This window comes from Alligator sinensis, unplaced genomic scaffold (assembly GCF_000455745.1).
Source record: "Alligator sinensis unplaced genomic scaffold, ASM45574v1 scaffold954_1, whole genome shotgun sequence".
NCBI lineage: Eukaryota > Metazoa > Chordata > Crocodylia > Alligatoridae > Alligator > Alligator sinensis.
The window spans coordinates 288693-303629 of NW_005842228.1; the positions used below are offsets into that span (position 1 = coordinate 288693).

General features: G+C 42.1%; 1 protein-coding gene across 3 annotated transcripts in view; it reads right to left on the bottom strand.

Moving 5' to 3' along the window:
* DAPK2 (death associated protein kinase 2) overlaps positions 1–14937 on the bottom strand; it is a 95837-nt gene that overhangs the window by 18326 nt on the left and 62574 nt on the right. The window contains exons 10-12 of one of the 3 annotated variants that reach the window (XM_006027210.3): positions 11277–11366; positions 11049–11132; positions 4793–10280 (exon numbers count right to left, since the gene is read on the bottom strand). In XM_006027210.3, coding sequence (XP_006027272.2) covers positions 10203–10280; positions 11049–11132; positions 11277–11366 — 252 coding nt within the window. In that variant the 3' untranslated portion in view covers positions 4793–10202. Of the gene's footprint in view, positions 1–4792; positions 10313–11048; positions 11133–11276; positions 11367–14937 lie in introns of those variants that run through there. The other 2 variants (XM_025208385.1, XM_025208384.1) reach the window with 2 other exon arrangements.

The window sequence follows — 14937 nt, forward strand, 5'->3', positions numbered from 1 at the left end:
CCACACTGCAGCCACTCACAGCCCGCGTGGGGCTGCCTGTGCCTGCACATCTAAGTGACCTTAGATCTCTTCAATGCTTCATATAAGAGACTTGGCCTGTCCTTGAACATGACCACGATGAAGGTTCTTCACCAACCCTCCCCAGGCCAGCTGAACATCCCTCACGCTATCTACGTAGATGGGGAGGCTCTAGAGTATGTGGAGCACTTTCCGTATCTCGGCAGCCACCTCTCTCAATGGGCTACCATTGATGAAGTCCAGCACCAGGTCAGCTGCACCAGTGCCGCCTTCTTCAAGCTGCAACAACGTGTCTTTGAAAATAGAGACCAGAAGTCGATGAAGGTCCTGGCTTACAAGACTGTTATGCTGACCACCCTCCTCTACTGCAGTGAAACCTGGACCGTCTACCGACGCCACATTAAAACCCTCAAGAGCTTTCACCAGCAGTGCTTGTGTTGAATCCTGGGGATCAGGGAGGACCACCAGACCAGTGCAAGCATCCTCCACGAAGCTGTGTTCATCAGCATCAAAGCCTTGCTCTTGGGAAATCAACTCTGATGGATGGGCCACTGCATCCAGATGTCCAAGAACTGCCTCCCTTGCCAGATTATTTTTTCCCAGCTCTCCATTGGCCAGTGCTCAAAGGGCGGCCAAAGGAAATGTTACAAAGAGACACTCCAGGTCAGCCTCAAGCATGGAGGCATTGACATCAATGGCTGGGGGGAGCAAGCTGCTGACCATTTGGTGTGGTGCCACCTGGTCCATCAAGGCGCATATCACTTCGAAGCCCAATGACTTGATACTGAGGTGGAACAGTGGCAGCGGAGGAAGGAAAAGGAGACCAACCTGGGGCTGCAAATCGCACTCTCCTGCACAACAACATGCCCCATTGCCAAAGAATGTGTACCCGGAATCAGGCTCCTCAGTCACCTGAGGACTCATCAAGCCTGATAGACGTCATCCTCAACTCTGAGTGACTACCGCCACCGCCATGCGTGCACTGGCTGCTGCTGCTGCATGAGCAGTCCTGTAGGGCTGAGGGATGATTCTGGCACCCCTTTCACTCACCCCTAGTTATACTACTGGTTCTAGGTCTTTATAGTCTTGTGCTGGACTGAAAGGCCTCTTTCCAAATAGTCTGGTTTCAGCTATACGAGAAAGGCAGTTCTGTATATGACAAAGAGTATTATGTTTTTCCCCTGGTTTTCTTTTTAAACTTTCTATAATTTATCACTCCACATCATTCAATTTTAAAACTAAATGTAACTTACCTCATGGCAGAGGTCTGACAAGTTAGCCTTTTCTTCAGCGTGTAAAACCAATGACAGAAACTGGTAAGTGACTAACTCAGCACTGAGACAGGCATAGACAACATGTGTGTGGGGGGCATACACCCTCCCAGATTTCTGTGCTGACGGTGGGGTACAGAGTTGCAGACTGGCTGGAGCCAGGGGGCAGTGGCAACATTACTTCTACACTGACAGTGGGGTGAAGGGCTGCAGCCTAGCCAGAGCCAGCGCCTGGCAGCAGCAGGGGCAGTGGCAGCAGCAGCAGCAGCAGCATGGAGTTGTGCCTCCCCATTGTCAACATTGTCAAGGAGTAATGGGCACAAGTTGATGGAGAGGAGGTACAGATTGGACATCCGAAAAAATTACTTCACAGTTAGGGCGGCTAGGAGCTGGACCCAACTTCCAAGGGAGGTGGTGCTGGCCCCTACCCTGGGGGTCTTTAAGAAGAGGCTGGATGCCTACCTGGCTGGAGTCCCGTTTTTGTTTTTAGGGTTTTTTGTTGTTCTCCCGCCCTGGCGGGGGGTCGGGCTAGAAGATCTATTAGGTCCCTTCCGACCCTAAAACTATGAAACTATGAAACACTTACGTGTTGTCTATGGAGACAGGCATTCTATCCTTTGTACTTTTCCTTATATCTTGTGAACGATGAGGTTGAGAGTAGTTTTTATGTAGAATTTCTTGTCCTTTTTCAACTTGTATTAGAAGTATCATGTATTTTATAGCTTTCATATATTTTTCCTTATGTTAATAACAATACAGCTCAATTCATTCCAGTGCTTTATAACATGATTTATAGATACATGCATAACATTTCCTGAGGTAACTCACGGCCTATGCAGGGCTAATATGTAGGGCTGTGTTCAGCCAGCTTGAGCCACGTGAGCCATTCCCTCCCTGCTCAAATCATACCTTGAGGTCTGCACCAAAGCCTTCTAACATTATGTTTTTTGTTTTGCAAATGAAGCCCTTCTAGGAATCAGTTCATCACTACTCACCTTTCCTTCTGACCCTGGCTCTACTTACAGGCAGTAGAAAGAAGAAATGGGGTAAGAAGGCCTATTAGTCAAGAACAAGGAGTTATGGGATTGCTGCTGGAGGACTCCTGGCTCCAGGTAGGCCTGTGGCACCGAGGAGAATTCTGAACACACTGCAGGGAAGGATGGACTGGGAGGTGGCAACTCCACCTCTGACACTGGCATTCAGCAGGTGGGGGCTGGCCTGCCTCCGGGACAGAGAGCAGGACAAAACACTGCAGATGGTTGGCAGGTTTGGACTTGAGCATGGCCATATAGCTGAGCCTAACTAGCAGTGTAGACATACCCCTGCTGCTGTGTGACAATCTTTTAAATCCACCTGCTGCACATCTACTATCATGACATCCTCTATGATTCAAACTGTTGAACTGGAACCACGGCAGAGACCCAAATGGAGGTTGACATTACCACCAAATAAGTTCCTTATCACAGATCCTACAGTCTGCCACCTGGCTTCAACCTGCCATGCCATCAGTGGGCCTTGCTGAATAGGCTCCAGACAGAGCAAGGTCTGCGTGCAGCCAATCTCCACCATTGGGGTCTTCATGACAACCCAGACTGTAGCTGTGGCAAAACACACACCATGTCGCATATTGTCAATGACTGCCCGCTGACTAAGTTCAGTGGCAGACTGCAGGAACTGTACATGGCCACCAAGGATGCTATTGCATGGCTCGGCGATTATGCACACAATGACTGACTGACATATCCCTGAGCCTTTGACTAAATGAACAAAATTACATACATACACCACCACAACCAGAGAGATATGAACAAACTATGAGTTGTAAGAACTGTTCTGAAGGAAAACAATTGAAACTGTTGAGGTGACACTTTTTCTGGTGTTTGTAATTTCATAAATCTGATGCTTCACATTCCTGAAAAGAATGGGGACAGGAACAGTGTGCACACCTGAGTACAATGGAAAAATGTATAATTCTTAGGACTCCATGCCAGTACTGATGGGATCAGTGGAAACAGTATGTTTTCCATGGAAAGTTGTCATGGAAACTGATGTGGGTTGTGAAAGCAAGTAGAAAGTACAAATATTGAAATATATAATTGCAAGTCTCTCTTGCATACATATGCTTAAGTATTTTCCTGACCCACATCCAAATGTGAACACCAATAACGTCTATGAAAAATCACTCAGTGAAGAAAGAATCAATGTGAGGGTGCTAAGAACTACTAACAACAATAGTAATTATAAAGCTGTTAGAGTTACTCAAAGAACACAATGAAAAATATATTAGAGAATATATAAAGAGTTCACCTGATATCCCACATTTCAGTGCTGGATCTCAACTTCACTCTTGCTCCCTTAAGGGTGGCAAGAGCTAGGTGCACACTGGAGGTACACACAATGCCTGTGAAAATAACTGCCTTGCATCATGACTCTTAGTGCCTCTGAGGGCAGGGTTGTGCCCAGTCCTGCCTGGCTGGAAGACTGTTTATAAAACCCTTGATTCCTCAGACTCAGAAGGAAAAAAATAGCTGTACCTCTTTTACTGCAGTCTCCAATGCACTTCTGCTTCAGCATGCATCCTCCAGTGCCTGAGGTCCCCACACTTCCCCCAAGCAGCTTCTTGACTGGCTTACCACCAAACTCCAGTTCTCAGATGCAACATTTATAGGTAAGTAGCACATGTGGCAATAAAGTGAAATATGTTCCAGCCAAGCAAACGCTGAATGAACTCTTGTAGGCAGTGGCTCACATGGGTTGTGATTTCACCTCCTCTACACTGTACCTCTAGACAGTTGCACTCTGAAGGCTTCTTCTGCCTGCTGCAGCAATTTTTTCCATTACAGTCCAGCCTGAATGGCACCCTGGATCAGCCCACTCCTTCAAGCCTGCCGACAGCCATATCTCTCTTGCTTTTCTTACCATGTCTCAGGTCTGGCAAGCTAATGGTTCATCCTCTTTCTGCATTGATGCTGCTTGTCACTGGTTTCCTAGCTGTTAGACACCATAGCTCTCCAAGTAACAGCTGCTTCTCTGGCCCTTAGGGCTAGCTCCATTTCTTTGCTGAATAAAAAAAAAACTGCTCTAGGCTTGCAAAAAGTACCATAACTCCAGCAGCATTTGCCCAGCCCCATCCAGCATTAACCAGTCTTACATACACATCTGACCTACTGAAAAATAAGAGCATCTGATCACATTTCCAGCAATCTTGCATAACACTTCTTAAATTCTACCTTTCTTCAGTACTTCTATGGCCCTCACTACCATGCTGGATTTATCTTCACAACTCTCCTGAGAGGTGTGGAAATGCTGTTATCTCCATTTACACTTGAGACTGGGGCTATGAGACTTGCCCAGGGTCATAGAGGATGTCTATGGCAGAGCAGGGAATCAAAGCTAGGTTTCCAGAGTCACAAAGGCAGGCACCTTGCTCACTGTGCTGTCCTTTCTCTGCTCATATGTATTATCCCCACTCATACGGGAAACAGTGACATGAAGAAAGTATGTACATTAAAACTTTGCAAAATTTTATTAGCAAATAAAGATGAGAAATTTATTTCTTGGTTTCTGATAGAGTTTATGCTGCTTCCAGGCACTCAATAAAAACCTGAGTATTTCTCTTAAAAGAGGTACAGAGGTTAAAAATGCCAATTAAAACAGTACTGATGTGCCAACAATACAGTATCCATCCTCTCTCAACTTCTTTATAATGCAAATATTTATTTAGGCTTTATACAGATTATTGGCTCCTCTCTGCCAGACCCTATGCATCAGGTATATGGAAAAATATGTCTTCTCCCCAAAAGAGCAAGTTCTATAATAGGCAACTCTTACACTGAGTTACATTAGGACTTGTTTTTCAGTTTGAAGATGACCCTCAAAGCTGTTGTACATGACAAGTGTCTTTAAGATTCTGAAATCACTGACAGTGAAATTAATTCCATGTACAAGCTCAAGGACATTGCAACACAAGTCATCTGGATAGCGCTTAATTCAGTTCAGCCTATGCCTTGTACTGGCTTTTTTGCAGTGGTGAATCTCACCCTAATGACATAAATTGGTGTAGACTGAAAAATTTCTACACATACAGGTAGAAATAAAACCCACTAACAAATTGCGGATTAAAGTCTGCATTAAAACCAAGGCAATAAAGAAGGGTATTTTTTGTTATTTGGAAAAGTTCAGGCAACAGTTTTGTTTGATGTGATTGCTGCCTGCAATACCCATGGTTCCTTGGCACTTACTGCCATAAATGATATCAGCTACATTTGCAGAGAAAGCAACAAGAAAAGGAGAGTAGAGGCATTTTATTCCTGAGTAAGCCTCTAGCTATATGTATGAGCGAGTGCTCAAGTCCTTAACTGACCAGTTGGTTACAGTCAAATCCTGCAAAAGTCACACTGACTTTGAAATTAAGGGCATTCAGCTCCCCATAGGTGCGTTTGAGTGTTTGATACTACAGTACAGAATGTTACATAATTTTCAGGAGAGTTCTGCACCTGCAGTTTTCAGACTTCAAACTGAAGCAGAAACTCCTGTATTTGCCTAAAAAAATTCAAGACCCAGACACAGCTCAATTTCTCATGACACAGCTGATGTATTCAGGCAAATACAAGTGCCAGTTCATGGGGAAAGGAAAATAGAAATCTGAATCAGAACTTGGTAGACAAACTGAGGAGCCAGAGATTTCTCAAATATACATATTTATCTTGTTTTCTTTCTGAATATATCTTATAAGAAAAGGAAAATTGTTTTATGTGGAATTTTCTTCCTTACTTGTTTACTTACTTACTTCCTAACTCACTTGTTTATTCCAATTTTAAGTATACACAATTAATACAATTAAAAATACATAAAAACAGATAGATAAAAATTGTTCTCTGCTAGCTTATGAAATATATGGACACTGGATAAGCAAATGGAAAATTTATAATTTAAGATATGAAAAAAGAAAATCACAATAATATTAATATAATTATACATTGCAATATCAATAGAAACAACTGATAAAATGAATTGAATGGGGTCCATTACAAAAAACACACTAAACATCTTGGGGACAGTGGCAGAAATCCTCAATCGAATTCTTCAAAATCAAGTTTTAATATTGAAATTGTACCATTTGTTTTGAAGTGAAATTATAGCCCCCTTGTTACACCCCAAGGAATTATGCAATGACGTGCCTGTGTAATTTTGAGCATAAAATGTATGACTGTGCATAATTGCATAATTTAACAAGGGCGGGCTCTGTGCCTCCACCTCCACAGGGCTCCCAGCACTTCAGCTGGGAGCCCCATGAGGAGGCACCGAGTGTGGTGACAAGTGACTGGACAGCTGGCGAGGGGAGGGGAGCTCCTGCCTGCAGGAGCTGGGGTGGGTATGGGGCTTGTGGGTGGACATGGGTGTGTGTGTGGGTGTGGGGTCTGTGGGAGGGTGTGAGCCCCCCTATCACATGTTCTCCCCCACCATGGTGCATAGTCCTTGCTGCCAGCAGCGGCAGCAGCAACAGCAGGCCCTTGGGGCACTCATGGCTGTGGCAGGTAGAGCTCCCCAGTGGCACACGGTTCTAGCCAAGTTCTGGCGGCTGCACATGGCAACATGGAGCTGGCTCAGCTGGCCCACTGGTACATGACTTCAACCCAGATCAGGCTGGCTCCATGCTAGCATGTGGAGCTCGCAGCACTGCAGGCCACCAGTCGGCTCTGGGCCTCTCCATGGGGCTTCCAGCACTTCCTGCCCAGCTCAATGGCTTGTGATTCCATGCCTCCATATGCAGTTTCCTGCTGGAGTGCTGGAAGCCCCATGTTGAGGCATGGAGCCTGCCTGGCCCGATTGTACACAGTTCCCGCCTGCAGTACTGTGAACCCCACATGCTGGCACGGAGCCAGCCCAGTCTGGTCTGAAGGCACACACCAGTATGCCAAGCAAGGCCAGGGCTCCATGCTGCCATGTGCAGCCCCTGGGACTCGATGCATAATTTTGAATTTTTCTACGCATAATTCCTTGGGGTGTTCCTTGTGTCCTGAATAGTCAGTTGATTTGCATAAAATACAATTGACAATATCCATGTGATATGAACACACTGAAGAAAGGGACAGTGTTTAGCAGTCACTCTGGATGTCTTGATAGAAAAACGGTATAACGGAGGATTTTATAATATTAGAACAATTCAATATAATGCATATCCACTGTACAAACAGGAAGGGATCATTTTAAATACATATGGCTGAGTGGCTCATGTCCAGGAAATGCCCCTTTTCAAAAAGTAAACACAAAATAATAGATTTCCTGCCCATTGAAACAAATACAAATTCATAGAGACAAGAATTTTTGTGGGTGATATCTTTTATTGGATCTAATATCTAGTTGGGAGGGAGACAAGGTTCTTTGGGTAAATCTGATATCTTTTATTAGACCAACTCAAATAGTTAGAAAAATTCTTCTTAGCAAGCTTTTGGGTATAAATACTCTTTGTCAGGCTAAGGAAGCATCTGCAGGATGTACATTTGGTCCAATATAAGAGATCACCCACAAAAATCCATGCCTCACATTTTTCCTGGACCATCACAACCAAATTTATAGCAATTGAAATAAACTAATCACATTCTAATTTACATTTATTTGGAAGATATAGATTGGCAAAAACTGTAAAGAGGAAAAAAAGCAGAAAATAGGTAACAACTTTGCTCTGCTGGGTACTTGGCTGACTCATCAATCCCTGATAAAATGTGCATACAGAAGTGTTCTCTCCACAAAATAAGCCTGATGAGTAAGCCAAACCCAATTCTCAGTGAAAGGCCAGATTGGTGTTCAGACAATGCTGCAGCACTTTTTTCTGGCTATGAAAGGGAACTGATCTCATTTTTAAATAAGATTATGCACTAATTTGTTTGGGTTATGTATGTATGTATGTATTCATTTATTTAATTTATATTCTGCCCTCCCCAACAAAGGCTTAGAGCCTTAAAACAAGGCAGAATGAAGATAATTTTGAAAACAATTAAGGTAGTCAACCTTGTATTTTACAATAAATATTCTAAACAAGAGTTGTGCCCACATTTCCAGCTATCTGCCTCAGGTGTTTCCAGCATTCTGTCAGCAGAACATGTGGGAGCAGATCCTGCTACCCAAATGCTCGTTTAGCTTTGTCACGTATAATAGCCTGCTAAGCTCCAAGCAATAACATTTACTTAATTATTATCCTACCATCACCTTTGGGAGGCAAGCACTCCAACTGCTAAAAATTAGTTTTTGGATAAGATGTCTAAGAAAACTAAAGATATAACATTCTGAGAGAGGAAAGAAAAAAAAGGAACTATGAAGATATCACCAAGTCTGAGAATGGAAAGAAAACCACAGTATATTATCAAGAAGAATTTCAGGCGATTAGCCTGACAGGCCTTCCTAGATATTGGCATATACCTGGGTAGCTTAGTAAAGACAAGGCCTTACAGGCTTTACCATAATCCACAGCAGCACTGACATGGGAAAGTGCCTCACTTAAAGGAGCAGTTTTAGAATGCAGCCTTACATTTGAGGGAAATAGCTCTTCTCTTTGTATCCTTTTTCTCCACAATCAGCAGGCCTCTGTACTCCTGTCTCTTCTCCAGTCTTTTCCTACCTCCCCAGTTCTTCTATTTATGCTTCCTTCCTGTTACTTTTAGCCATTGCTCTTCATTGATTACTTTGTTTCCTTGCTTTTGTCTCTCTTCCCACATACCTTCTTCTCTATTTCCTTGTCATTTGTGAGCTAACTCCTCTCCCTTTGATATAAGGTACCTCTCCCTGCTGCATGTGCTGTGCATGTTTCTATCTCTGTGTTGGAGAGGATACAAATCTATAAATAACCCTTGATCTTGTTTCTTTCCAGGATGTTCGTGATGAAATCTGAAGCCAGACAAAATTTACCTGCCGCTGTGTTTCAATACAAATTCACAATGCTTGGAAAAATACCAGCCTCAGAATTACTGATACAAAGCTGTACGTATCAGGCAAAATCCAGTGTCTCCCTGTAAAGTCCACTGTTGCTTCTTCTGAGTCTGATTTACAATTTTAAGCTACCATCAACCCCAACACAAAGGGCTAGATTATACCCATTTTTTTGCAGTAATTCAACTATGTTGTCTTAGAAACTGTCCTACTTAAAGTAATGCAGCTGGCCAATTTGAAGGAAGATGGATCAGCATAAAAGTACTAATTTCTAAAAAATTGCAGATGATCCCTAAAGTTTACAACAGTTTAACCTGGGAGCTGACTAACTAACCCAAGGATAACTGGCAGAGCAGGACCATTGACATGTTGAGCATAAAAACAAAGGGCTCTTTTCTGCCTTTTCCATACCATCAAGGCAAGCACATTTGGTAACAAAATTAAAAAAAAAGATTTCCCCTTCACATGAGAGTGGTGTTGGAGGTATAACTGTATACAGCTCACAATGCCCATTACAAATTTGCCACCAAATATGTCATTAACAAATACAAGCTTATTTTTTAAAGTTGGCTTGAGATTCAAAACAGTTTCACTGCCAGAAAGACGGATTTTTTTGCTGTAATGAACACATTCTTATCCCTGATTCAGAATGTGACTCAAGCTGCACATAAAGGAGTGTTAGTAAAAATACAGTGTCCTCAGTACAGATGATATCATAGTTCACAAGCAAATTCTAATCAGAAACATTTTATAAATAATAGTATCCAATATTGCTTCTTTTCTGCAATTCTCCAGGACTCTGGAATCCCCAGTGGTGTAAAGTCTCAGTGAACATTGAATATTATCCAGATGCTCATGCAGTTTGAAAAGTGAGCAATTCAACATCCATGAATGAAACCATGAGGCAGGTTCTGCCATGTTGGAGTGCATTTTTTAAGCCAAGGTGATTTTTCCCCAGTGTCTCTCTATTGTGGAATTCTAGATCCACTAAGAGATGCTACTTCTCCTCAGATGAGTGACTCTTCTTTGTGAAAGATCCTCCTCATGGTCGCTTTCACAATTTCTCTGAAGTAAAGAGGCCATAGTGTTTCAGATCACTGAATAAGACACAGAGCTCCAATATATGATCATAAATACCAATTCTTTTAAAATGTATCATCTGTGGGAAAAATAATCAGAAGAACTACGAGAACCATTACTAAGCTTCTTTACACATCAGGTACATTTTGGCTATCTTCTATCCTTCAGATACTAAAGACCTAGAAAAGCTGTTGAACACAAGGAGTTTTCTACTTTAGGTAAGACCCTTTTAAGTTTATAATGGCTTCATATTCCAGACACATAAGAACTGATTTAGCTTCCCGTGAAATAATACTTTTTATGTTGAAGTAAAATTTTAGTCTCCTTTTGCCCTTAGTACTCAACTGATTTTAATAAAATAACAAACAAAAACGGAAATGATTTTCTACTTGGTCCATGTGACATGTATTCCCTCTTTTACCTGCCTGCACACGCTCTCCAAAATACTTGTTCTTTCCTTAAGGGAGATTAATACTCAGTGAATAATATGCCCTTCACTATGGTGGCCATCACCTACTGCAACTTCTATACTGCACCCCATATAAAAATTTTGGCCAGTGGATTCGGAGTTTGTAGAACCACTGCACCACAGTTCTGCTCCACATAGCACCATTGGAGCAGTGGCTCTGGTACATAAGGAGAGGAAAATTTAATGGCCTGACTTCCACTCAGACCCACAGCAATTTGGGTGCTCATTGGACCTTATGTTTCCTTTCCCCATCCCTTTGAAACCTTTTCTTTTAATGTACTTACCAGACTTTCTTCCTGTAATAGCTGGACCCTTCTTGTCAGGGAACGAGATAAATGATTGCACAGTGACACAATACTGTAAGAAAGCTATGAAGGGGTACAAAAAGATTTAAGTGACATTTGCAATACAGAAATATGAATATATTGAATACAGTTTTTCAAGCACCCTGCCCCAGAATCCCTTAGGTGAGCAAACATTGCATCATCAGTATTAAAGTTCTGCTGCTGTACCTTCCATCGCCTTCTGGCATATTGTCTCTTGAAGTTCTCTAAGTTAACAACAGACTCGCGCCGCACCATGGCCTGACACTTGTCCACAGGCTGGAAGACAAAAGATGGCATATTTATTGTGAAGCTTACCCACCGGATATACATATATACATAAGCCTGCCTCTATTTTGGTCACTTATACACTGAGTTAAGTTAAAGCTAAGGATGGGAATACTGACCATGCAAGTAGGAGCAAAGGAGTTAGACAATTATCACTAATTCAGGCTTCATATCAGGGCCAGATACAGTGCATTAAAAATACTGTGCTTGACTCTACCTAAAATGCCAAAAACATGGAAAGTTGAACAGAATGAGGAAAAACCACAGTGAGACTGGCAGGACAGTTTCAATAGAAGGTGCAGGCTCAGGGGTGACCTGGTGACAGGCTATAAGAACATAAGAGGTGTGCATCAGGATCTGGGGGAATGCCTGTTCACCAGAGCACCCCAGGGGATGACAAGGTCCAATGGTCATAAACTCCTGCAAGACTGTTTTAGGCTGGACATAAGGAAAAACTTCTTTACTGTTTGAGCCTCCGAGGCCTGGAACAGATGCCCCCCAGAGGTGTTGCAAGCACCTACTCTGGACAATTTTAAGAAACATTTGGATGCTCATCTTGCTGGGATCCTTTGACCCTAGCTGACTTCCTGTCCCTTGGGCAGGGGGATGGACCCGATAATCTTACGAGGTCCCTTCCAGCCCTAATGTCTATGAAACAGCTTTTGACTTTGCCAAGTCTTCAAAGTATTTCCTTCAGCTGACCTGTATAACCTTATTCTTATCAGGTTTGAGTATTAGCCAGCTGGCTTTCATCCATTCCCTTTCTCTGAGAGAATAAGAAAACAGTTCCATTGGGACCTGCTGAAAAGGAGACTGGGGGCTGTTGTCAGCACATTGATGACATTGTAGCCCATAATTCCCCAGTCTGACCCAGACATTTTGTAAGCATAGCCTAGGTATGGTGACAAAATTTACCCAAGGCCTAGCACTAATCCCTGCTCCCTTGGAAAGAAATGTGCAGTTGTTTTAAAGTCATTCCTCCTAACCTTACAGCAAATGCTATAAACTGAGTGCATAAGGCACGCCACACAATCTACGGTGAATCAGATTGAACATCCATTGCAGGGAACTAGGAATTGTTCTCCCAGATCAAACCAATGAACCATCTAGTCCAGTGAATGGTCTCTGGAACGTAGTTTGTATCTATTTAGGATTTTTAAAGCAAGCTGCTGTTTCAGCCCCCAAGAGGTCCCATCAAAGGTCCAGTCAGGTCTCAACTATAGGACTATTATATCCCAAATAAAGGAGAAACAGGCAATTCTACTTTCATTATGTATGCAGTGTGTTCAAAGTAAATTGCACAGTAGGTGAAAACTAAGTGGGAACTGGAACATCCGGTTCAGAAACAACACTACTATGGAAAAATGGTTTCTTTTTACAAGAATTATAATAATTTAAATGGATAATATTTCCTTTAAAAGCAACACAACTTAAAAAGTTTTCATCAAGCTTCATAAGTAACTTAGCTGCCAGTCAGCCATGTTAGATTCCACTCTACTCAGTATCCGGTGGGTGGGAAATGCTACTACTGGTGTCGTTACTAGTACATTAGAAAGCAGTGAACTATAGCAGTTAGAGCCTGTTGGTGAAATACAGATGACATAGAAAAACGAGCCCTTGCACTAAGTGGTTATGAAAAAAAAAGGGATATGGACTTTTGCCCTGTAAGTGAAAGCAATGGCTGCCATTTCCAAACTGGCTACTTAAAAGCAGCAGCACTGGTCTGTCATCAACATTTAATTCTTCTTTCAGAACCTGACTGCCCATGAAGGGGGATGTTTTTGTTTGATTATGTTGTTGCTGTTGGTACTGGTGCAGTGCTCAAGAGCCTAACTAGCATCAAACTGCCTGTAATAGGCAATGTAAACATTTATGGTCCTGGCCCCAAGAGACTTCTACCAGATACATCACAGACCTAGCCATCCAGAAGGTGTTTTCAGATGCTTTGCAGTTCTTACCAGTTCATGAAACACCAGAGGTCGATTTCTGCACTAAAACAGTGTTTCAGGGGTGTCAGGTTAACACTCAGATTCTTTGGGCCACCCAAGCTTCCAAGCAACTCTAAATTGCACCACTTATAAACAAAACCTATGCTAGTAGAGGATGCCATGGTGAAAGAAAGTCCATTATGCTTCCTCCCTCTATCAGAAGTGGAGGAAGGAGAAACATGCACAGGGAGCAGCTGCAGCAAAGATGCCCCCACAGAAGTTCTTCACTGAATTTTTGCAGCTAAAATACAGACCCTTTGCTGCATAACACAATGACACAAAGGGGCCATAAACCAGCTAGAGAACTGGGCCCTGTAAAGTTGCTTTACCTCTCTCCAATTGTAAAACTTCACCATCACAGAAGATAGCACCCTGAATAAAGGACAATTTATTGTGTCCAAAATGTGATTACATTTTACACATAAATACAGGCTATGCAATTCACTTCTCCTTTGAACCACAGAAATACAGTCCAGGATTCCATTTCAGACTGCCTTTTTTCCTTTACTTTGTAATACATTTCAAAAACAGCCTTTCCAACACCACCAGCAGTATCAAGTCCCACAAGGGAGCCAATGATTTGCCTACTTGCTGGATCTTCCTTTTTGTGGAATGAAAGGGGGTCTCTATTGACACTGCCTGATCACCATCATTAGACTCTAATATTTGCATGGCATTATATATATATACATATACACATATACACACACACACAATTACCCAATCATTTTATTACAAATTCTCAATTCTCGCTTTTGAAAACAATTACTTTGGTACATGACACTTGGCACACCTGATTTTATGAAGAGAACTAGATCTTTAAAGAAGTAAAAAATAAGCATCTTAGAATGATAAAGGACTGGCTCTACCCTGAATAACTGGCCTAAAATAATCACTTGTACTTTTTCTTCAGCAGCAGTGATTTTCATGGAGATCTTCACAGTGCGAACTGATAAATCACTGCATCACTTGCTCCAGTTTATATGGCTGAATTAACTTACATAAGTATTCTCAATTATCTGCTCTGCATGACTATTTCCTTTATCCAAACAAGGATGTTACCATGATTTTTTTTTAGGCTTTAAGGCATGTAGTAACTGTAAATAAGCATTTCATGTAAATTACCCATTAATCTTCAGGACTGGTATATTTAACATTTCATGGTAATGTTAAAACAAAATAGCTTCAGGGACAAACAAGCCTTGCAATAATGTGATATCTACTCCTCTAGGAGTTCAGAAACTAAACTTGTCACAAGAATGTCACCACTAAAAACACCGAAGAAGTTTGTGCAACACAACAATATTTTGTTTTGATGCCTACATAATGTTTTTCTGCTGAGGTAACAGATTTTGTTACTGCTGTATAACAAGACAGACAGGAAAACAGAGACCTTTCTGCATTAGAAACCCAAGTCACCATTATTGACTTGAGTCTGCAACATCAAGATTCAATCCTGCAAGGAATTCTTCACAGCAAGATCTGTTTATAAGCTCCATTAGTGATTCATTAATATCTTTGTTAAAAACAGAGCCAAAGTTTCCATTCATAGATGCTTCATTTCCATTCTCCTG